The sequence below is a fragment of the Ictidomys tridecemlineatus genome, chromosome 8 (genome assembly GCF_052094955.1).
Source record: "Ictidomys tridecemlineatus isolate mIctTri1 chromosome 8, mIctTri1.hap1, whole genome shotgun sequence".
Classification (NCBI taxonomy): Eukaryota; Metazoa; Chordata; class Mammalia; order Rodentia; family Sciuridae; genus Ictidomys; species Ictidomys tridecemlineatus.
The window spans coordinates 1,388,990-1,413,201 of record NC_135484.1 but is presented as its reverse complement, the minus strand read 5'-3'; the positions used below and the strand labels follow the sequence as shown (position 1 = coordinate 1,413,201).

The window sequence follows — 24,212 nt, the reverse complement described above, 5'->3', positions numbered from 1 at the left end:
TGAGCCCCCCTCATATGACACAGCAGTGACTTGTGGACCTGCTCTCTGCAGTCCGGCCTCTAGCTCAGCTGGACAGGGCCTTCCTCCCGGAGCCCTCCCTGGGTGACTGCTCGTAAGCTCGGTTCAGGTGGGTCTGGCTTGTGAGCCAAGGGGGTGTGGGGAGGCAAGGCCTCTGGGGCACGGCAGCCAGGTGACTCAGGACGTGCACAGAGCAGCAGTGAGTGGAGAACCTGGCGGCTCCCGGGGCAGATGCGGGCAGCCAGCTGTGTCCCCCGTGCCGCTTCGGCTGGGGGCTCTGGAGACCCTCTCACGTGTGTTGGAGGTCCCTGTGCTGCCTTTCGCTGCAGGAGTTGGGAACCCTTTCTTGAAACCCCAGAAGATCAGGCTTTAGGGTGGAGAGAGCTCTTCCAGGAAGGCTGGGGGCTGCCTTCCCTATCATTCACGCCCCCCCAAGTGGCCAGGTCCGGGCAGGGCCACCATGCTGTCCTAGAAGTCTGGCTCCTGGGAGTCGCCTCCTCCCCAGGGCCAGTGAGGGGCCTGGGCTGTCTGTTCAGGCCTGCTGTCAAGGAGCTGCCTGCTTTGAGAATCTCACAGACACATCAGCTTTGCTCTGTGTTCCAGGGAACTGTCCCCATGTCTCCTGTACGTTATCTCATGGCACGGTCCCTGAGCGGGCCTCTACTGTCCGTGGCAACAGGAAGTTCAACTGTGTTGCAATGTGGAGAGTGTTTTGACCCGTTTCTTAACGGGCTTGTTTTGTTATAGTCTTTGGTTTGGCTTACACCCAGGCATTGATTAAGAGAGACAAAGCCCATGTCTTTGATCCCATATTTGACCCATGTTCTTCCAACGCACGGCTGCTGGCATCCACAGAGGCGGCTGGGCCGGGCCTGTACCTTCCTCACACCTGCTGCCCTCACACCTGTGCAAACAGCCTGCTCTGGGAAAGCAAGAACCGGGAATTCCCTGGAATCCAGGTGGGCTTTCCAAAGTTAAAGTTGCTCAAGGCCCAATTGATTTCATTGTAAACCTGGCCAAGTGCTTTCCATCCTGAATCACTTTGAAGACCCTCAATGAAGTTCTTTCAACAAACAGTGAATTCTATAGAAGGAGAATATCTTATTTTTTAGTTTTTGTAGTAGGTTCTGTTTATTAAAGAACACAACTTCGTTTTAGTAGTTTATTTTTTCATGCACCCTCTCCCTAGAATTTAACTGATGTTAAGATGGGAAGGGAAAACCATGTGCGTAGTGTGTGTCGTCCTGTTCTGTGAAAGGACACTCCCACTGTTAGTGGCAGGCCCCACCACAGCATCCAGCATTGTGCTCCAATTCCAAACGCTTGAATGCTAGACTTTTTCTTAAGACAAAAACAGAGGTGTTCTTTCTCCAAGGAGAGCACGGTAATTACAGTCTCACCTAAGTCCTCAGCATTTCCTCACTTAGCGTTTCAGGAAGTATGAATAGACCACCTCAGAAACCTGGGAATCAATGGGATTTGGGCAATTCCCTCTTCCATCTCAGGCAGGCGCTGTCTCTGGGTGGCTCTGCTCCCAGTCAGGGCACTGGGCTGGGCTGCTGCTCCCCGGGACCCTCCCTGTTCCTGTTCTCTCGGGGTGTAGAGCAGTGCTACTCTGGGCAGGCAGGGCCTTGGGGACTGGTCTGCGGAGGAGCCCACAGACCTCCTGCCCTGCGGTGAGCGTCCCAAGGTGCAGTACCCTAGGCCATCGCCTCCGAGCACCTGCCAGTCACACTACCTGCCCCCAGGGAAGCCGTCCCCGCCAGAAGGCAGTTATCTGTCCCCTGACTACCAGCTGCTTCTGGTTGGAATAAAGCGTGAGTCCTTCTGGCAGATGGTGGTATCTCAGGAAAAGTTAGCGCCTGGTGCTTAAAGCTGGACTCTCTGGAAACGAGGTCTCCCCGTGGAGGTGAAGGTCCAGCCTGGCCCAGTGTCTCCCCAGTTGCTGGTCCAACCCTCTACCCCAAACCCAGGAAATGGCCACTGAAGAGATGTCTCCTGAGCTCTGTAAGGGGCCTGCTCAGGTGCCGTTAGCCACAACACTTGTGCTGCCCTTCTTGCGTGCAGTAGCTCCCCTGTGGGTATCTTGTTTGTCCCATGGCTCCGATTCCTATGTTAGCATTTGGTAATCTCCCAGAGTGACCCTGGATGCTCAGCCTCCAACAGGAGTCCCACTAGCTTTCCAAGGAGGGAAACTTCGTGAACTGGAGAATTTGCTTTTCCTCTTACTGACAGGGAGCAAGACCAAGGGACCCTGGCGTTTGCTAAATCCTGATTCTGTGTTCCTTTCAGTGTAAATGAGGAGTGTGGGTGGTCATTTTACCAGAGCTCTCTGCCTCCACTGATAGGGCAGACGGAGCCAAAGTGCCAAAAACCCTGCTTGCTCACATGATGCTTGGGAGGCCCACGTACCACCTGGTCACCAGGTGACCACAGCTCTGTGCTCTATTCTGCTTAAGGTTTTCCTTTGAGCATTGCTAACATTCCACAGGCCAGAGACGATACCTGGAGGCCGCTGATGTTGTGTGGCCTAGGCTCGGGACAGTTCCATTTGTCATCTATGGACACCTACCGTGTGGTCCACGAGGCGTCTTTGCGTCTGTTACGTTGTCTGGCATGAAGTAGGACCAGACTGGGTGGGAAGGTGAGGGTTGGGTAGGACGTCCAAGGAGAATAGGCAGAGGCCAGCAGGGGCTGCAGCCGAGTCTTCCCTGGGTACCCCGAGGACCCCGGTGGGAGGCGGCCCCCTCGGTCCCCTTTCTCAGCGTGTTGCCCTTCATGCAGCAGGGGAGGGGAGAGCATGCGGGTCCCAAGTCATAGCCACAGGAAACACCAGCTCCCTGAGGGGCACCAGGTCTCATCATCTCAGTGTTCCAAAGGGGAACACTCACGGATTCTGGGAACACAGGTGGAGCTGTGAAGGCCATTTGAAGGAGGAAGGATGACCTTCCAATTCCAAACAGTGCAGGTCCCCAACACATGGGAATTCAGAAGAATGAGCAGTGCGGTCGGTTCTGAAGGAAGCTGAGAAGTGGGTGTGCCAGTCGGAAGAAAGCCCTGCTGCTCAGACTAGAGCAGAACACGGGCGAGTCCCCTTGCAGAGCCAAAGCAGGTGTGCAGGCCATTTTGGATCAGATGTCAACTGTGGACTCAGGGAATTAGAGTAGGGCTGTTGAGACAGATGGCGGCTTCGACATTTAAAGAGGTTCCCGGGACATTTCTGTGGGTGGTGGGCACTGAGCGGTGGTACCCCTTGGCATTTCATTCCTTGACCTTCTGTGGCCCGGGGCGACCTTCTGTTTCCTGCTGCCTGACAGAGCAGAGCAGTTATATCTGTCTTGCTTTTTTTTTCTCCCCAAAGTTTTTGAGAGTCGATCAAGATAAAGACAGAGACTGCAGCCTGGACTGTGCGGGCTCTGCTCAGAAACCCCTCTGTGCGTCGGATGGACGGACCTTCTTATCCCGCTGTGAGTTCCAGCGTGCCAAATGCAAAGACCCTCAGCTGGAAATTGCTTACCGGGGAAACTGCAAAGGTAAGCCCCTTGATGGTCCGTGTGTAGACCCATGGAGCTGTCGTTGGAGCACGTGACTGTGTTGCTTACTCTCACATCTGCTAAAAGTTTATACCGAAAGGCTAAAGACTTTCATGTTTATCATTTTTTTTGAGCATGTGAAGGGTGAAGAGTGATTCTGTGAATTTCAAAGTAGAGTCATTTGAAAATAACTTAATGCTTTTCTTCTTAAAGTGTTCTGTGCTGTCATGAAACCAATCTATCCAAGTGTTTTATAGACTTCCCTGATGTCCCTCACCCAAGTTCATTGTTGGGTATTTCACTCTTCTTGGATGCTCTCAGGTGGGTGCTCAATAGCACCTGTGTGGTTCCTGGCAGGTGTTAGTGCTGATTTTACTCCTGTGACATTCACTTTTCTTGACTTGGGATCTCATCTAGATCTAACACTCCTGCCCAGAGCAGCACGTTGAAATGCTGCCCACGTTAATGAAGGGTTTGATCCAGGGAAAGATACTGGTGTTTCAAACACAAACAGAATCGCTGCACAAAGAAATCTGCCTCCTTTTTCTTTTTCTCTGGGAAACAAGACCACACAGGCTGGAGCAGCCTCTGGGTGGTGTTCGGGTCGCTTGGGGATTAGCCCCCAGTCCTCCTAGCTGAATAAAGCTCAGCCAGGGGCATAATGTCAGGTCGTAGTTGACCAGGTTTGGAAAACACTCGCTCCTCCTTTCATAAAGCAGCACACCAGGCCGATGGGTTGGAGCTGCTGTTCCAGACTAAGGCAGAATGTGGCCACCTTCTTTATCCCTGAGAGCCCTCCCTCTGGTCCAGACTCAGAGTAGTGGCTCCCAACAGAGGGTCGGCCAGCATGCCCCCTGGAGCCTGACCTCGGCACAGTGGCGTACCTTCACTCAGTATGCGTTGGTGTGTCCTGTCTGCAGACACTCGATCTGGAGCCTGGACTTCCTCTTAGCATGTGCATGTGGCTCTGCCCATGACTGATGGTTACACATTATCAAGGACATTTTCTGTTGTCATGGTTTGTTCAAAGTTATTCTTTGGGACATGTGGCATTTAAAGGCTACAGAGAGGCTTGATTCATGTAGCTAGGCAGGTAGACCTTCCAGGAAGAGTGCTGGGAAGGTCCTCCTACTCGTGAGGGTGTATGAGAGAATGATACTCCCCAGACCAGAGTCCATGGTAGGTGCTTTTCCTGAAATGTTAACAGACTCGTGTTTTGTCCTCTTGTGCTAAGAGAGCTATGACAATCCAGGCAGAAGCCAATCTGAGGGTCCTATCACCAGGACCAACAGGTGGGGCTGGGAGAGAAGGTGGAGCCAGGTTGTGGCAGACGTGGGTGGATGCAAATCCTGGCTGAGTACCCACACGGCCTTGCCCCTATGCACCTACACTACACCTTCAGCCAGGTGTTCCCAGGCTGCAGATGGACTAGTACCATCAAGGTCAGTCTGAGTTTGCTAAATCAGGATGTGCTTCTGAAGGGAAGAGACCAGCCGCTTTCAAATGGGAACTGTAATCTGGATTCACTCATTAACCTCAATATGCTCTTGGGTTTGCAAAGAAAAAAAATGTAATAAAGAAAGAATTTTATTTATACTTTTAAACAGCATGCTGCAGGGGAAGGTAGGAGAGGCCCAAGACTGGCCATTCTTGAACACCTGGGGACTGACCACACCTGAACACCTGGGGACTGGCCATACCTGAGCACCTGGGGACTGGCCATAACCTGAACACCTGGGGACTGGCCATACCTGAACACCTGGGGACTGACCATACCTGAATACCTGGGGACTGGCCATACCTGAACACCTGGGGACTGGCCATACCTGAGCACCTGGGGACTGACCACACCTGAATACCTGAATACTGACCACACCTGAACACCTGGATACTGACCATACCTGAACACCTGGGGACTGGCCATACCTGAGCACCTGGGGACTGGCTATACCTGAGCACCTGGGGACTGGCCATACCTGAGCACCTGGGGACTGGCCATACCTGAACACCTGGGGACTGGCCATACCTGAGCACCTGGGGACTGACCACACCTGAATACCTGGGGACTGGCCATACCTGAGCACCTGGGGACTGGCCATACCTGAACACCTGGGGACTGGCCATACCTGAGCCCCTAGGGACTGCCAATACCTGAACACCTGGGGACTGACCACACCTGAATACCTGGGGACTGGCCATACCTGAACACCTGGGGACTGAGAATACCTGAGCACCTGGGGACTGGCCATACCTGAACATCTGGGGACTGACCACACCTGAATACCTGGGGACTGGCCATACCTGAGCACCTGGGGACTGGCCACACCTGAATACCTGGGGACTGGCCATACATGAACACCTGGGGACTGAGAATACCTGAGCACCTGGGGACTGGCCATACCTGAGCACCTGGGGACTGAGAATACCTGAACACCTGGGGACTGGCCATACCTGAGCACCTGGAGACTGAGAATACCTGAACACCTGGGGACTGGCCATACCTGAACACCCGGGGACTGACCATACCTGAGCACCTGGGGACTGGCCATACCCGAACACCTGGGGATTGGCCATACCTGAGCACCTGGGGACTGAGAATACCTGAGCACCTGGAGACTGGCCATACCTGAACACCTAGGGACTGGCCATACCTGAACACCTGGGGACTGGCCATACTTGAGCACCTGGAGACTGGCCATACCCGAACACCTGGGGACTGAGAATACCTGAGCACCTGGGGACTGAGAATACCTGAGCACCTGGAGACTGGCCACACCTGAACACCTGGGGACTGGCCATACCCGAACATCTTGGGACTGGCCATATCTGAACACCTGGGGACTGGCCATACCTGAGCACCTGGGGACTGGCCATACCTAAACACCTGGGAATTGAGAATACCTGAGCACCTGGGGACTGGCCACACCTGAACACCTGGGGACTGGTCATACCTGAGCACCTGGGGACTGGCCACACCTGAACACCTGGGGACTGGCCATACCTGAACACCTGGGGACTGGCCACACCTGAACACCTGGGGACTGGCCATACCTGAACACCTGGGGACTGACCATACCTGAACACCTGGGGACTGGCCATACCTGAGCACCTGGGGACTGGCCATACCTGAGCACCTGGGGACTGGCCACACCTGAACACCTGGGGACTGGCCATACCCGAACACCTGGGTCTGCTGGAGGTGGCCAGCCCCTCAGTCCATGGGAGGACTCCAGAGCTCAGTGTGCCCCAGGGAGCCAGGCTCCGGGGTCCACACCTCTCTGAAGCAGATGACTCTTGTTGACAACCACCTCCTAGTCCTGAGGTAGCTCTCAAGGGTTGGACAGAGCTGGGGGCTGAAGGCAGAGGTCGGCTGGCTTTGCGAACCACCTCTGTACAGAGAAACAGTTCCCGGGCAGGGCATGTTCTTCAAACTGCAGCCCAGATAGACAAAAGCTGCCCCCGGAGAACGTGTTGAAGGGAAAGAACTATCATTTTTATCGTACAAAGCAAATACTGTTCTCAAATTAAAAATTTAGCCGGGAAAATAGTTTTAAAATGTTGGAATACAGTTAGGAAATACTTTCTTTACAAAATATCTATAAAAATAAAGATGAACATAATACAAATTAAAGCATTGAAATTATTCTATCCAATTACACCTGGCTATCTACAACAAAATAATTGGAAATTTGATTTTAGAAGTTGCAGTCCATGCTCTGACTTCCTTGGTGGTGGTGGGGGAAGTGGGTCATACCATATAAGATAAATGACTTTCGGCAAACGACAAATCACTTTTTCTCCCTAAGCATCCATTCTGACCCACAGGAATGACAGAACATAACTTCTTAAGTGCCATTTACGTGAAGTTCCAGATTCCCTATCAGCATCTTGTCCTCGTGACATTCTTCTTGGTGGGCATTGAGATTTTTGCATTCTGTTTTCCATCTCTTTGGTGGCATCGCGGACGAAGAGCCACGCGTGTGTCTCCTGCACACTGAGGAGGGGGCTCTGCGGGCAGCTCAGCTCTCTGGGTCTAACATCATGTTGTTGGCTCAACCGGGGCTCCTTCAGCAGGTTCTGAGAGGCACTTGGTAGGAACAAACCCACTAGCTCATCTTCTGCCTAAGGACCAGCCCCTGCAGAGACGCAGTGTCGCTCTCCAGCAGGAAACCCCAGGAGTCTTTTTCTCTCCCTCTGTTTGGCCTCTGTGGTCCCTGGGGAGAGGGCCCTCTAAGGATCAGACTTTCACGCAACATCTTAGAGACCGGGAGCTAAGTGGCCTCCTCCGAGGAGCTCACCACGGTCTTCAGTGGTACTTTCTGTGGGATCCCAGATGTTCACACCACCCAACCTGTCCCCAGACCGTCTCTGGAGGTGGGGGCCCAAGGTGGCAGGACACTGTGCACGCCTCAGGGACAGGCACAGGGCCTGTGTGGGTGTGCTGAGGGCTGCTGGGCTGTTTAATGCCCAGTGGCACCTGCGTTTCTGGGGCTGTCAGCACTGGGCCTCCAGAACCTTGACCCGCCTGGCTTCCCAAGCTGATGGGTGCAGGAAAACTGCTTATTTCCCCACTGACAAAGATTGAGGCTGCCTGTTTATTAGAAAGAGAATGTTCATTTAAGGAGTGTTTTTCAAACCCCAGGACACACGCCCACCAATAATGGGCTTCACTCCACCTTCTGCTTCTCCAACCACAGACCCCTTCCCTCTGAGAGATCTCACGCCCTTACTGAGGAGGACTGTGGTCCTGCATGATTGTCCTTGGGTTGAGGTGCTTCCCCTCAGGAGCAATGTGGCCCTGGGTGTGGAAATCAGCAGAGTGAGGTGCGTCCATCCACACAGGGCCCTCCTGTCCCCCTCGTGTTTGAGTCCTGTGTGCCCAACCTGTGATGAAGACTCCGGTGTGATCCTGTGCCGTGGCTGCCGTCCCCTCCACCTGTGCTGCAGAAGGTGTCGATTTAAGGGTGCATGTGAAGACCAGAGACCGCCCTTTAGAGACGCTCCTGGAAGCCTTGGCTCGTGAGAAGGGGTGCTGAGGGCGTGGCGGGGCGTCGCCACCTGTCAGAACGGCTGGGTGTGTTCCCCTTGGCCACGTTCCTGGAGAGAACCCCAGGCAGACGTCCTGCTGAAGGGCTGTGTGGAGGCCGTCAGGGCAGCTGGTGCTGGCTGTGGCCTCTCAGGACGGGAGTCTGAGGGCCTCTGATGGAGGCCAGAATCTTCCTCAAGAGGAAGGGTGGACTGTAGCTCCCCATGGCCTGGTTTCCTGGGTGGTGCCTCTGGCCCTTGGTTTGCAATACCCTGAAGAGTGGAGTCACTCTTTCTGTCGGGGATTTTCGACGTGGGTGTCCCTCACAGCCTGGTGTTGGCTTTCTGGCACCTGTCCCTGGCCTGCCTCCTGGATAGCTGCCTCTGTTGCCATTTTCATTCACTTCATGGAAGAAATCCAATGCTATAAACTTGTGACCCAAAACGGTGATGGAAATGGACAAGCAAATCAGAAGTACCCCCCAGCAGGCTCATCAGCAAAAGCGATGTGATGAGGACAGCGCCAGGCAGCTGCAGATCCCCAGACCTGCTTCCTAGGTGCAGCAGCCACCTGGTAGCCAGGCAGGACTTGCTTAAAGAGAGGGCCAGCTGCGTGTCACACCCGAAAGACAGCCAGCTCCATGCTGGGGCTGCCCTGGACAGGGCTTGGTGTCAGGGTGGGTCCCTTGTGGGGCCTCGGTCTCAGGGAGCAGGACCTTAGTGTGGGGGGATTCCTTCCCTCAGGCTGCTCTGCACTGCCCAGCCCTTCCCACAAGCTCTTGGAGGCCAGCACTGATGGACCTGCACTGCCCGGCTGTGGGAGGGGACCCTGAGCCCTGGGCCTCGAGGCCAGGCAGGGTCTTGGCTCCATCCTCTCAGAGCTTAGACGCTGCACATGGTACAAGACCAGTTGAGCCTCCCTCCCTGGAGGTGGAGCAGGGGCAGCTTCCTGTCCCCCGGCCTCCCTGAGGCAGTGGGAGTAGCGCCCTGCCTTTGACGGAGCTGCTGCTGGTGCCCCCAGAAAGCCCGAAGCTGCTGCTGATGTCAGTATTTTGAGGGCACTTTCACATTTTTGGTGGCTGACAGTTGTGCAGACTTGTCTCTCTTAGATGTCCTAGTTTGGAAGCAACAATTAAAATACTTGAGTCCCCATTTGATGTGATGGGGTTAGTGTTTCTGCGTCTCATATCATGATCTAACCAGCGACCCGGACTAGAGTTGCAGTGGGTTACAGGATGGATTTTTCTCACATTTTCATAGAAATTTGTGGAACTTGTTTCTTCAGAACTCAGCAAACACATTAATATTTTTCTTTTGATCTGAGACCAGTGGAACTTTCTTCTTAATGAAATTTCTGGCATTGAATTAAAAAGGCAAAAAAGAAAAAAAACAAAAAACAGGGTGGGGGTCGTGTGCCAGGAGGCCTCGGGACTGTTCTGGGACTTCTGGAAACTGCCTAGCAACAGATGCCCACGGAGTGGCTTCCTAGGAGCGTCCCAGGCCCGAGCTCAGGGAATGGGGCGTGTGGAGGGGCTCCAGGTCCTTCCTGCTGCTCACCACTGTCCTTGCTGCCGCCTCCCACCTCAGCCTGGGTCCTGAGCACCCGGTGCCTGTGGCACTTCCAGGGTGTGCAGCTCTGGTGCTGGGCACGGGAGGCCGGGGCACAGGCCCCTCCTCGTTGGGGAAGGAGTGGACGTTGTCCAGTCACCCTGAAGATGAGGTTGTGAGCTCCTGCCTTTTGCCTGTGTGGACGCCAGAGTGACACCTGCGAGTCTGCACTGTCACGTGATCTTTGTCACCACAGGGAGAGGTTTGGCTGCAGGGCCCAGAGCCAGGTGGTCTTCCTCGAGGACCCAGCGTCACGGCCCCCAGCACTGCCTCCCTGAGCTGGGCTGGGTGCGTGGGTCGGACCTGTCTCTGCCTCTGAAACCAGGAGCCAGATCCTGCAAACTCTCAGGATCCCTCCTGTCTGAAGACTCCTTTGTCCTGCAGGTGTCTCCATCAAGCCTCAAGCCAGAGATCAGAGGGACAGGTCAGGAGCTGAAGTAGGGCGCGCTGTGTCACCAAGGGTACTGCAGTGTCTCCTGAGGGCTGTGTGCCAGGCATGGCCTTAGAGCTGTCTCCAGAGAGACTGGCATGTGGTGTGTGCATGTGAGCAGCATTCGTGTGAGTGCTTGTGAGTGTGCATGTGTGTGAGTGCTTGTGAGTGTGCCTGTGTGAGTGCTGGTGTGAATGAGTGTATTTAAGTGTGAGTGTATTTGAATATCAGTGAATGTGTGTATGTGAGTGTGCAAATGTGAATGTGAGCAAGTGTGAGTGTATTTGAATATCAGTGAATGTGTGTATATGTGAGTGTGCAAATGTGAATGTGAGCATTCGTGTGAGTGCTTGTGAGTGTGCATGTGTGTGAGTGCTTGTGAGTGTGCCTGTGTGAATGCTGGTGTGAATGAGTGTGAGTGTGCTTTGTGTGAGTGTGTGTGTGCGTGTGTGCCTTTGTGTGAATGTGTGTCTGTGTGTGAGTGTGTGTGTACTGGTGTGAGAGTAACCCTATGTGTGAGTGTGAGCACATGTGTGTACATGTACTGGTATGGCTGTGCCTCAGTGTGCATGTAAGAGTGAGAGCAAAAGTGAGTGTGAGCGTGTTTGGGTGGCTGACATGTTGGGAGTGAGTGGGTGCGGTGTGCGGGTGGACGGTGATTCTCTTCCAGACACGCTGCCCTCGCCGGCCCTAGTGCCAGGAGAGCGGCTGGGAATTGTGTTGTGTAGCCCTGGGAGAGCAGCAGCAGGGGTCCTGCCTGGGGCGATGGTGCGGGAAGCACAGGGTCCTTCCTCTGGGCGCTCTCTGCTCTCTTCGGGGGCTGTGGTCTCAGGGCAGCACGACCTCAGCTCTTATCCAGTGGTGACAGCTGCACTTCCCGTGGGGCTTGGTGATGCTCACACACTGACCTGTTTTGGGGTGTCGAGAGCACTGTCATCCTCGTGGGGACACGTGGCAGCCACGGCTCCTTGCAGAGACAGCACCTGTCTGAAACCTCACGCATGGGGAAGCGGCTCCAACTTTTCCTCTGCCGTTGGGCACCCCCAGTTAGGCTCTGGGGGGTTTGTTGTATTTTGTTCTGCCTCTGTGAATGTAAATGAGGATTGAGCCCCTGTCCCCGGCTCTGGGGTCCCGTGTTCTTTGTTGTCACAGAGCTGTACCAGGGCTGACTGCTGTTGGGAGATACTGCCTTGTGCATTTGCTAGCCCTGGTGGAGGCCCTGCCTGGCACCCTGCTGACTGCTCTCCCAGTCTGGTCTTCAAAACCACACGCGGGTACAACGTTACAACTCTGGAACTCGGCGTCTGCCTTCTCTTGGTGCAGTGAAGAGAGGCCTCTGCTCCGAGGCGGTCCTGTCTGTGGCCACCACAGGGGAGTGCAGGGTGCGTTACCACCTGCCCTCGCTCGTTCCACCATGTGCCATGCCAGCCCAGTCTGTGCCGAGCTCAGCCTGGGCCATGGAAAACAGGACTGCTCTTGACCCCAGGAGTCCCTGTGAGTACGCAGTGGTGTACAGTCAAGCTTGTCCATGCCCAGAGGAGCCTTGCTTCCCTGTCACGTGGTGGACAACAAAACTTTCACCTGTTCACCGAAGGTTCTGCCTGCTCTGAGGCCAGGGGCGCTGCCATGGTGCTGCCCTGCATCTCAGAGGGCCGGGAGGTAGAGGGAGGGAGACCCAGCCTGAGCCTGCAGCGGTGGACAGGAGCCCGAGGCAGCTCCTAGGCCTGAGGCTGTCTCCAGGCCTGTCTAGCCTTGGCCAGCTTCCTCGGCCATCCTTGACTAATCCTTTTAATTGCTGCTCTCCAAAGTCCCTCTGCAGGGAACGTTCGGCACAGCCATCTCTTCCGATTACTGCTTAATCTTGTTTTGAGTGATTTTAGAAAGAAGGAAATTATTTGCTTCCTGCTTGAAAGAAAGCCATCATCAGAATGAGTACCATGAAGCACCACTCATTTCCCCCACAGCGGACAGCACGCTGTGCTTTCCATGGCCAATGTGCGCTCACTGGGAACTGTCCCGCCACCTCCTTGCCATTCACTCCCCTCTGCAACTGAGGGAAAAGCAGCCACCAGCAGAATCAACTGCTCGTAAAACCCATTGGTGTTAAAAAAAAAATGTCCACCTACAGGCTGCTACAATCCTGTCGGTGACGTCTGCTGAGCAGTGAGGGACTCTCGGCTTATGAAGTCCTAGCTGTTTCTGGAAATGGCAAAATGTTTCTAAAAACATGTGACCAACTTTGAATCACAGAGTTTTTGTTTGGTCTACTTGAAGCAGAATGGACAGTGGCACCCGCGAGTCTGCTGCTAGGCACGTGCCCCAAGACTTGAAGGCAGGAATTAAATAAAGAGAAACGTGTCTGGATGTTCATTGCAGCGCCATCCACAATAGCCAAATGGTGGACACACCTGTGTCCATAGACAGATGATCAACAAAGCATGGCCTGTCCATGCAAGGGGACATTTTTGAGTTCTGAAAAGCAGTGAACATCTGGTCCCGCTGTAGCGCGGACAAGTGTTGAAAATGTTGTGATATGTGAAGGATCAGATGCAAAGTCCACATATTGTATGATCCAGAACAATAAGTCCACAGAAAGAGTGTATTAGCTGCTCTGGGCTTGGGCAGGGCTGGAGGGACTGCCTCAGGTGCACACTTTACTTTCAGGGTGACACGGGTGTCCTGTTGCTAGGCAACATGCTCACTGCAGTGATACTCTGTTTGCACTACACAGAGAATGTGCCAAGTGCCACGGAAATGTACCCCTTAAATGGCCAAGGTGGCAAATTTATGTCACATGTAGTTATTTGGACCATGGTAAAAAATAATTTTGCATGTATTTTGAGGATTTAATAATCAAATAGTTAGAAATAGTGTCCAGAGTAAAATCTCAATGACCTATAATTTAATCACAAGAGTACAAAGAGTAAAAACCTAATGACATAAGTGTACGGCCTGTGAGTGAGCACCGGGGGGATGTCCACCTTCAGTCCCACTCTCTGCAGAGTGACTGCAAAACTGGCAGCTTGGACAGGAGTGGTGGGGTGTGTCTTGGTATCTTTGGTTTGAGGAGTGCAGGATGCACACAGGAGTACCAAGTGACATTTAGGAGCAAGAGGGAGCCATGACTTTTCCATAGCTGTGCCCCTTGTGGTTGGGCATGTCTGTAGGCAGGTCTGTATGGCTGCTGCTGATGCTCACCAGGAGTGAGGACTGTGCCCGAGCAGACCTCCAGGACGAGGGTGACTGATGGGTGGCCTGAGCGGCGTGGGGAGCTTGCTTTCCGTCACTTCACGAGGTGACTGCAGACTTGCTTGGAGGCACTATAATGCAGACCCTGTGATTTCATGCTGCTATTGTCACTGTCTGTGGTGACTGATGGTCCACAGTATTGTAGATGCAATCTTAGAATTTAATATCTAATAATCTCCAGGGCTACAGGTGTGAGAACTATCTAACCAGTGGCAAATATGAAACCTAGAGACCTCAAGTTGTGCAGAAAAGTGACGTTTTCTTGACATACTCCGAGAGTTCAAATATTTGGAAATGGGTCCCCTGCTAGAGACCTGTGAGCCAGAGCCCAGGTTGCTTTTCCTCTTAGACAGCCACAGGCTCACTGAACAAGGAGGCAAGCCCAGCTCTGCTGTGAGCTTTCCTCAGCCAACAGACTGCATTAGAACCTCGTGTTACAGAGAGATGACCACCAGACCAGAATGCAGGACAGATGGGAAGCAGAGGCCGGGTGGAGCGGAGGTCTTTGGACGGGCAGGCTGTAGCTCTGGGTGCAGCCCCAGTGGTACAGAGAGCCCAAGATAAGAGATGCAGAGACCTGGTAGAACTCAGTTGCCACAGACCTGCAGGACCCCCACTGGTGTGCCAGTGGCTTTGTGTCCTTGCCAGTGTCTATTCACCAGTGTCAAGGGGAGGAGCCTGTGAAGGTGGGGAGTGGAGACTGCGTGAAAAGGCATTGTTCAGACACCTGGCTGCTTTTGTCTCAGCCCCAAACAGTTGCAAACACGGAGAAGCCATTCCTCCCAGGGCTGAACTCCAAAGGAGCTGTGTCCAGCTGTAGGCGCAGGAAGCCAGGCACGTGCTTGCTTGTGGTAGTGGCCCTAGGTGTGGAGCCTGGTGCTGAACAGCATGCCGTTGTTCTCACAGTTTCCTGCCAGTTCCCTGGGCTCCCTCACCTCCCAGGGTTCGGAGAGGTCAGTGTGGCTGCTTGGAGGCCAGGCCTTCCGTCTGCCTGCTGGCACCTGAACTCCTCGCCAGGGTTGTGGTCCCTGGGATGGAACCATTCTGAGGGCAAGCTGTGGGGAGAAGTAGCTGGTCTGGAGTGCGTGCATCTTGCTGCTGACCTGCCCATCTTCGCAGTCTCTGCAGTTCTCTACAGGGGAGTAGCACCTGCTGCTGCCCCTGGAGCCTGGAGGTTTCCTGCATCCCTCTTGTCCCTGGGTATTCCAGCCTCAACAGCACCCGCAGCACCATGCCTTCCGCTGTCAAGTGCACTAGCACACTGCTGGGTTTGGGGCAGAGCCTGGCCCTTTCCTGCTGGGTTTTTAGGATTCCTGTGTGAAGATGCAAGAGACAGAAACTTCCTGTGCACCTGGGACCCTGGGGACCTGGGAAGAATGGGCTGTGGCTCTTCTGCAAGGTGCTTTCAGCTTGGGCAGGCCCAGTACTCCACCTGCGTCAAAGTCCCTTTCCCAGGAGGTGTCCAGCCTCCACTACTGCCCAAAGGCCCAGGTGGGTCTTCTTGAGCCTGAGGAGAACCTGACTGTGACTGGGGTCATCTTCAGGAAGCAAGGTCCACTTGCTGCCCACAGATGTGCTCAGGAAGCTGACTGAGCCTCAGTGTCCCTCTCATCCAGTGTGGAGAACGACCCTCTTCTCACTGCGTGGCCTTTGCCGGGCGGCAGGACTGTGAGGCCGAGCATCCCTCTCACCAGGAAGCCCCTCCAACCCCGAGCGTGTCTGCGTCTCGCAGCTCCCTGCCATCTGCCTTCCTGCAGGTGCTAACCCTGTCTGTCCTTCCCTGCAGATGTCTCCAGGTGTGTGGCTGAAAGGAAGTACACCCAGGAGCAAGCCCGGAAGGAGTTCCAGCAGGTGTTCATCCCCGAGTGCAACGATGACGGCACCTACAGTCAGGTGACCACCCTGCAGGGGACGTGTCACCCGGGCGGTGAGGGCGGAGGGCACCTGGAGGGCAGGCAGCTGGCGGAGGAAGCTGCAGGGGTGCCCCGGGAGGCCTCCCAGTCGCACCGCAGAAGTTTGTCCTCAAGGAGCCTTGTGTGCGCAGAGGGGGGCTGAACATGTCTGTGCCCCATCGGGCAGTGTGCAGCTCTGGGTTGTTCAGGTTCGGTTTCAGGTGACAGGGCGCATGCGCAGGGAAGCGCAGGGAAGCGCAGCATCAGAGCCAGGAGGGAGCTCCAAGACAGCCCAGCTGGCGGCCTGTGGCTAGAAGCTGACCAAGCCAGGCTTACCAATGGTCATGTCCTTAGCCAAGGGACGGTTGAGAGGCCAGGTCACCTTCAGGTGACAGCGTGGGATCCCTGTGTCTTACACAGTCGTTTGACCACTGAGAGGTGGTCATGGAGAGTGAGGGTGCCTCTGCTGGTCTGAGCAGGGCCTGAGCCTGGTCCTGGAGGCCACCGAGGCTCCCTGGAGGAGCACCCTCCCGCAGCGCTCCACGGCCGACAGTCTCCCGACTGCCCAGGCGTCAGTTTCCCCATAGCAGGGTGAGGGTTGTGCTGCGTCTGGACAGTAAAGGGCAGTTAGGTCCTTCACAACAAAGGTGCCCAGCACCCTAGTCCCTCTAAGGTCTGCAAACCCTGCCACCCACCAGGGAGTCACCTTAAGTGGCACTGGCCATCCCAGGCCTCTGAAGTGACTCCACTAACGTGGAGCTGGCTTCTCAAGCTGCAAGCTCTGCTCCTGTGTCCAAGGATTGCTCACCACCTGTCCTTTGTCTGCAGGTCCAGTGCCACAGCTACACGGGGTACTGTTGGTGCGTCACGCCCAACGGAAGGCCTATCAGCGGCACCGCTGTTGCCCACAAGACGCCCAGGTGCCCGGGTAGGTCTGATCCAACCTCCAGCTCTTGGAAATCAGTTGCTTCTTCTCCTGGCTGTCTTCTTTAGGCTTGCTTGTAATTCTAGAGGAAAGCCAGTTTGGTGGAACCCTGAGTGATAGTGAGAAGGGCTCAGGCTACTCGACAGCGTGTTGGAGGAGAGAAAAGCGGAGGTGCTTGTACACACACTCAGGGTGGAGGAGAGCGCTCCCAGGAAGGCCTCCCTGGCCTGAGCCATGGGAGGGCCCGGGACTGGGAAATCTCAATAACCAGAGACTTTAGTCACCAGAGGAGATGACCCAGTGCTTACTTTGGCCAAGAAGGTGAAAACTTCTGGTCTTGTATACATAGGTTTTCAGAGAGAAAGTGGCTCATTCTTCTTTGGTGAATTTCCAGAGGGTTTATTTGTGTTATTTTATTACTCATAAAAGGGCTTGATGTAAGAAAATTGGCAGGATAATAATCTGTGAAATGCTTTCTTTTCCATTAATATTTTACCAAAAAGGTTACAAATGATTCAGATCATTTTTACTTGAAAATGGTCTATAGCCCAAGTTTGGTTAATTTGCTGGGGAAATCTATAAGTTTCCATGAAGAAAAATCTCATATCTAGCCTTCAAAATTCTTACATTCTACATATGAAAATAGGTAGAACTATCATCATATGATCAAATAAAGTATCAAACATTTCCCCAACTTTTCATGTAAAACATTGAAACAGTTGCACTTAGAGTTCACTTTTAGACTTTTTTTCTAGTTAAGGACAGGCACTTTCTAGCTGGGAGTTCTGTTCGTGCTCAGGGACTTAGGAAGAGTCCCAGCCCCCAGAGTGCAGGCTGGAGCTCACGATGGCATGGCTTCATGGGAACGATGCAGCTGCATATCCAGCAGCGTGCATCTCAGGACCTCACGTGGCAGGTCTCTCATGGCAGGTCCCAGGTGACAGGTCCTGTGAGGCTTGGGATGTGGAATTGAGTTACGGGTATTTCCCAAAGCTGCTTTGTTACCAAAGGCCTCACAAGAGCTGGACAAAGTTTGAGTGAGCTCACGTTGACATCTAGTCCTTCTTTCATGGTCTCCTGGAGGAAGCCAGGGGAGGAACTGAAGAGGCTGTGCTGGGGCGGCCTCTGTGAGCCTTTCCGGCTCCACGCCTCCCCCTGCATCAGCTTTCTGGGTGGAGCCTTCCCTCCTGGAGGGGAAGCCGAGGAGTGTCTGTAGCTGAGGTGGCAGGGAGGTTGTCTGAAAAATCAAGTAGTGCATGGAAGAAATTTCCCAGAAAACCATGTGCAAAGTTGGCTGAATGGCGTATAGTGTGCCGCAGTGCCGGCCCACAGCTGCTGGCCCTCGTTCCTCAGCCAGCTGTCACTAGCACTCGGCTGCAGCAAGTTCTGGTCCCATTGATGGTTTGATCTGAGAAGTGGAGTGGGAAAGAGAGTGTTCTGTACTTTTGCTCTAAAGGCCTGGTATCTACTGTGTGGAAATGCTCCCTGTAGGAAGCAAAGACAGTGAAAGTGCGATCCACAGGGCACTCTCCTGGAACTCAAGCTCCTGAAAGGCAGTCGCACCTTTTCAGGTGCCTGGTGTGGCTCTGTGGCTGCTGCCCCTGTGAGGTGTGACTCCTGGTTGGGATGAGTAACCTGTTCCTCGACTCCAGAGAGCAGCGGAAAATCCCTCTATCCCCGAGAGCTCCAGGCTTTCATTCTGCCAACTTGGGTGGGAGGGCAGGTGCAGCACCAGCTCCTTTGGGAGCTTCAGGGAGTTGGGGGACTCTTTCCCTCTCTTTTCTCAAAGATTTGAAGTCTAACTGCAGGAGACAGGAACAAAGCCTACCACAAAAGGACTTTTTTTCCAAGGGAGGATTCCTACAGCTAACCTATTTTCTACTATCAGGAAATCGCTTCAGGTTTTTTATCTCATCTCTGTTCTGTAACCCTGCACCCTGGCCAAGAGCTTATTCCTGGCCCGAGAACAAAGTGCTTTACGATATTAAAGCTGAATCGACATGCAGGAATTTTTAATATCACAGTATCCAAAGACTCCTCATATAGAGCTTCGTCTGGTTATGTCTTTGAAGTGGTCTACGGGCTCTCGTTATGGGAGAAGGGTGGAACAGCATAGCTGGTGCCCACCATGGGTGCCACCCCACCCTGTTCTCTCACCAAGGGCCAGGCACAGATGCTGGCTGGAGGTCTTGTCCAGCCTGCCACAGCTGCTTGGGATGTGAGTGGTCCCTTCTCACAGCTGAGGAAAGAAAGCCATTATTTGTCCCTAACAAGATTCATAACATCAAACTTTGTAACTTGGTTTAAGTATTGAAGCACTTGCACTGCCCACGCCCCCAGGGAGGTCCACGGTCTTACCCATTGCCCACCTCCACTCAGGCAGAGCCTGATTGCTCGTCCCACCATGTCTGCTTTGGTGTCAGGGAGACCAAGCTGTTGATGACGGAGGATCCCGGCTTGGACTGAGTAATTTCAATACGTCCTTGATGCTGACTTAACTCTGACTCCTACCTTTTCCTACTTTGCCCAAGGTACTGGCCACTGTCTGATGCACAGAAGGCCACGTCTGCAGCAGGGTTCCCAGTGATTGCTGAGCAGTCCTGCTAACGAGCAGCTGGTTGGGGTCCTGTTTCTCACTAATGTGTCTCTGGCACTCAGCGGAGGACCCCACCTAGCTGAGGACATTGAAGAAACATCCAGAACAATTAATCCACAAATGTTGAAGTCAGCAAGAAGCTGCAGTTGGTTTCTGACCTCTCTCAAGTATATCTTTATAAAAATTACTAAAATGGAAAATTGTAACTACTTTGATTAAAAACTTGCTTTTCAAAAAAATCATCTCAGCCAGGCGCAGTGGCCACAGCTGTAATCTCAGAAGCTCAGAAGGCTGAGGCAGGAGGATTGAGGGGCCCTAAGCAACTTAGGAAGACCCTGTCTCAAAGTGAAAAATAAATGATAATATTAATAATAATTTTTAAAAGGGTTGGGGAAGTGGCTCAGTGGTTAAGTACCCCTGGTTCAATCCCTGGTACCAAAACCATCAAACAACCAAATAAACAATGAAACAGAAAAACAAAACAAAATCATCCTTCAAAATGGTCTTTTCTCTGGGCCTAACACTTCTCTTCCTTAAAATGTTAGTTATTAAAATTTTAATATATATTAATAAAGAAAATCATGAACAAATAACTCTAACAAGAAGTAGAAAATGCACTGAAAACTCAGTGCTTTGCAGCCTGTGAATCTGGATTTTACCTGTGGTTTGCAATCCTGAGAGGTGCTTCTGTAGGAAAGTGTACATCCCTCGCGCTCCTCTCACGTGTTCTCAGAGGTCAGGGACGTGCCCATTTTGTCCTCCATAAGGTGGCTGTGAGCTGGAGCAGCCACAGAGGGTTGGCCCACTCTGCAGTGGAAGTTGTGGGTGGTTTTGAAGGTGTTTAATTTATACGAATTTCTTAAGACACTGGGTAGATGTGTGGTGGCCGCCCTGCACAGGGGCTCTGCAGCCTGGGGGTCAGAGGACCCTGTTCCACCTGTGGAGAGATCTGGTCTCCTTGCACGTCCCGGGCCCTGCGTCTGAGCAGCCTCTGGGCTCATCTGATCCTCCTCCGAGCGGGCTTCTGTCCTCTGTCCTGGTCTTCACATCTCACTTGTGGTCTTCCCACTGACAGAAAATATTTTTCCATTCAGGAAAAATGTCTCTTTTCTTTTGGGAAGAAGTACTTTTCCATGTCTAAGAGTCGCATTTTTGATGGTCTGCCTTCTGACTGTACTTCTTAGTATGTGTGATTTGGTGTCTGATTTGTGATTTGAATGTCACGTGGATATAACAGAGTACTCCATGAATCATCCCTAATGACACCAGTCCACAGATGGCTTCAGCCTCCGCTTCCTAGTATTTAATAACACTTTCTAAGAGATGGAGGGCTTTTTAGAAGTGAAGGGTCCCTGTCGATGTAGCTCATCTGAAGACACAGGGCTTGTTCTGTTCAGCTCTGCATTGCTGTGGCCAAAAGACTCCGTGAGAATGGCCGGAGGAGGCGCAGTCTCTGTTGGCTCTTGGTTTCAGAGGTTCAGTCCATGGCCTGCAGAAGGGGCAGCTCTGGGCTCTGGAGGAGGCAGAGCTCTCACACCAGGGAAAAAGCATAGACCCTGAGGGTCGCCCCCGGGACCCTCCTCCAGCCACACCCCTCCTGCCATCATCACCTCCCAGTTAATCCATGAAGTGGACTGAAGCATGGATTGGGTGAGGCTCTCCTAGCCCGATCATTTCGCCTCTGAGCATTCTTGGCTTGCTTCACAAGTGAGCTTCTGGGACTCCTCACATCTAAACCATAACAGCCTCCGTCTCTCTGGAGGTTTTATGCAAAGGAAAACAAGCATAGGCGGTTTTTAAATTGATTTTTTATTTATATATGATGGCAGAATGCATTACAATTCTTATTGCACATATGGAGCATACTTTTTCCTATCTCTGGTTGTGTACATAGTATATTCACACCAATTCCTGTCTTCATACCTGTACTTTGGATGATAATGATCATCACGTTCCACCACCATTAATTACCTCGTGCCCCTTCCCTTCCCCTCCCACCCCTCTGCCCTATCTGGAGTTCATATTCCTCCCATGCTCCCTCTCCCTACCCCCCTATGAGTCAGCCTCCTTATATCAGAGAACACATTCAGCATTTGTTTTGGGGATTGGCTAACTTCACTTAGCATTATCCTCTTCAATGCCATCCATTTACCTGCAAATGCCATGATTTTATTCTTTTTTATTGCTGAGTAAAATTCCATTGTGTATATATGCCACTTTTTTTATGCATTCATCACTGAAGGGCATCCAGGTTGGCTCCTCAGTTTAGCTGTTGTGAATTGTGCTGCTATAAACATGATGTGGCTGTGTCCCTGTAGTGTGCTGTTTTCAGTCCTCTGGGTATAGACTGAGGAGAGGGACAGCTGGTCAGATACTAATGATGCTGCTGCTGCTTTTTGTTTTTTGTTTTTTTAAACAAGCATCTTTTGTTTTCTTTCCTGTGTGTAACTACGGAGTTAGGTGTGGGGGGACTTTTGAGGACCCTAAATTGTGTGACCCTCTTACAGGCTGACTGCTGCACTGAGGCTTCTTCTAACTTAAAGAATGTGAAGCTTTTACTCTTAAACCCAGTGTGTGTAAGACAGGCGGGGAAGCAGGGGCCGTCTCGTAACGGCTCCCGACTTGTGTAAGGGGAAATTCATGGGAAATTTCTCCTCTCACAACTTTAGAGAAGGAAGTCCTTGGATTGGGGACGATCAGGGGCCTCACCTGTGGGTAGTGGGTGCAGAACATTCCTTCTGCCCTGTGCGCTTCTAGCCAGGAGTCCAGGCTACTTCACACCAGAATCACTAGAGAAGGGAGACCCCTGGAGCGAAGGCCAGCCCTGTGAAGCCCAGGCCCCGCAGCTCTCCACATCCACCATGGCCCTAGAGGCTCACTGGGAGACTGGCTGGACTGGGTTTGGCTTCTACATCTGCAGAAATGGCAAATCGCTGCCGGAGTCCAAGCTGGGTGCATGATGAGAAGGAGCCGCCCCTGTGTGGGGGAGACCCCTGTAACAGACAGAAGACACGAGGACAGAACTGGGTCACTGGTTGTTGTATGGTGACGAGCACCTGCTAGACCTGGCTCCAGCAGGGAGGTCAGTGTGCCTTAGGACCCCTGCTTGACAAGCCCCGACAGTGGCCTGGCCCTGACACAGAGGTTTTGCCTCCTGACAAGTCTCCACATGGTGCCGTCCATGGGCCCAGCCCCTCCTGCAGAGGGCATGGGTAAGGCCAGGGCCCCACATAGCTGCCCAGGCCACAGTGTGTCCACCCAGGTGAGCAGTAGGGATGGCCACCTGCATGCTGTGAGAGGCCTGCTGTTGGCAAGGACCTGGGACTGCCTGTCTCTCCTCCAGCTGACTACCCGCTGGGAACCAGGTGGCCACACCAGCCCCTTGCCATCTGACTGATTTGTTCCACTCTGTTTGGTATCTCACGGCAACTGGGTTAGTCAGAAGTCACCGTGGGCTGCAGGACCCTGCTGCCTTGTGGCCTGAGCATCCACGTAGGCCTGGGTGAAGCTGACCTGCTGTGTGACCTGGTTGTCCCTGGAGCAGGCAACATGGACACTTCTAATCCCTGTGCCTTGAAGATCATGAATGTTCAGGAAATGTAAATAAACCACGCTCTGACAAGCCCTCTGGGGCTCAGAGTGGAGTGGCAGACTGTGCTCAGGATGCTGAGCCCAGGAGCACAGCATCTTCCTCTGTGGGGCACTGACTGCTGGCCAGGGCAGGCTTAGGATTGGGATCTGGTACAACTTCCCTGAGTTTGGGAACAGGGAGGTGGCACCTTCTGGGTCTGCATGTGTGCAGTCTGCCCTGACCCTGGGGGGCTCCTGCCCCATGGAGGAGATGTCGAGGACAGAAGTGGGGAGGTGTGGCAGGCGTGTGGGCCTCTGGCCTCCCTCCTGGGCCTGGCAATGACCCCTGCAGAGGCCGCTGGCGAGCCCAGAGGCTTGGGCCATGGAGCTTGCCAAGTGCTGCCGGTTGTTGTGTGAGCCTTCTGTCCTTTGCTGCCCCGTCCAGGAGGCGAGTGTCTGCTTAGGTCTTTGCAGGTACTGACGGAGCTTCTCTGAGAACCTGGGCTGCTGTCCTGGCGTTGTCCTGGCTCTGTCCCACGGAACTGTGTGGGTCTTGAAGATCTCTGGGTCCTGCTGTGGCCAGCTGCCATGCTTCAGCCTGTGTGTAAGGATCTCTCAGAGTGAATGGGGGTGGCTCTGTGTCAGCTCCACGATGCCTACCCGCCACACCGCCCCAGCGCCCTGGGGGACCCAGCCAGGCACAGGGATCCTGCCTGCCTACTGTCACAGGCCAAGAGTGCATGCTCGTCATGTCTCAGGTGACACAGTGACACTCAGGTGAACTCAGAAACCTCCCCTTTGTCTCAGGCCCATGTGGCTGGGATGTCTGTCCCTGTGAAGTTTGTGCTGCCCAGCCTGGTCAGGGCCCGGGAGTCTGTGTGAACCACGGACCTTTCCTATCGCCCCTTATGTCCATTCCAACACTGGAAACTGTCCAGGCTTCCTGTCCTTCCTCCCCTGGCATGGATCCCTAAGTCAGGGCTCTTGTGACTCTGCCCAGTGCTGTGCTGGGCAGTTCTGTCCTCTGTGTTTCTTGCCCAGTCCTCTTGGGCTCTCCTATGCACCCCTGGAGGTCCACACCTGGGAGCCAGCCAGCTGGCTAAAGTCCAGCAGGGCATCCAGGGCCAGGGGACAGGCCTGAGGGCCAGGCTCTTCATGGGCCCGCGTTGGCTTCTGCTCTGGGCTGTGGTCCTGTTGGGAGCTGTGTCTGCGGTGTCAGCAGACGGTGCAGAGGCAGGGCCTGCAGCCTCTATGTCCTCAGACAGCCCTGGGCCCTGCCAGCCCCTGTGGTCTCCTTCCCACCGTCCTCTCTAGCCTGCTTCTCTGGTGCCCGCTCACCACCTCTCTTCTGCAGAGGGGCCTCTGA

The 24,212-nt window shown here is 53.6% G+C and overlaps 1 protein-coding gene across 3 annotated transcripts in view; it reads left to right on the top strand.

Annotated features, from left to right (window-relative positions):
* Smoc2 (SPARC related modular calcium binding 2) overlaps nucleotides 1-24,212 on the top strand; it is a 140,156-nt gene that overhangs the window by 46,505 nt on the left and 69,439 nt on the right. For all 3 annotated transcript variants that reach the window (XM_078018678.1, XM_040283596.2, XM_005321441.5), the window contains exons 2-4: nucleotides 3,380-3,551; nucleotides 15,650-15,756; nucleotides 16,584-16,683. In XM_078018678.1, coding sequence (XP_077874804.1) covers nucleotides 3,380-3,551; nucleotides 15,650-15,756; nucleotides 16,584-16,683 — 379 coding nt within the window. The remainder of the gene's footprint in view (nucleotides 1-3,379; nucleotides 3,552-15,649; nucleotides 15,757-16,583; nucleotides 16,684-24,212) is intronic.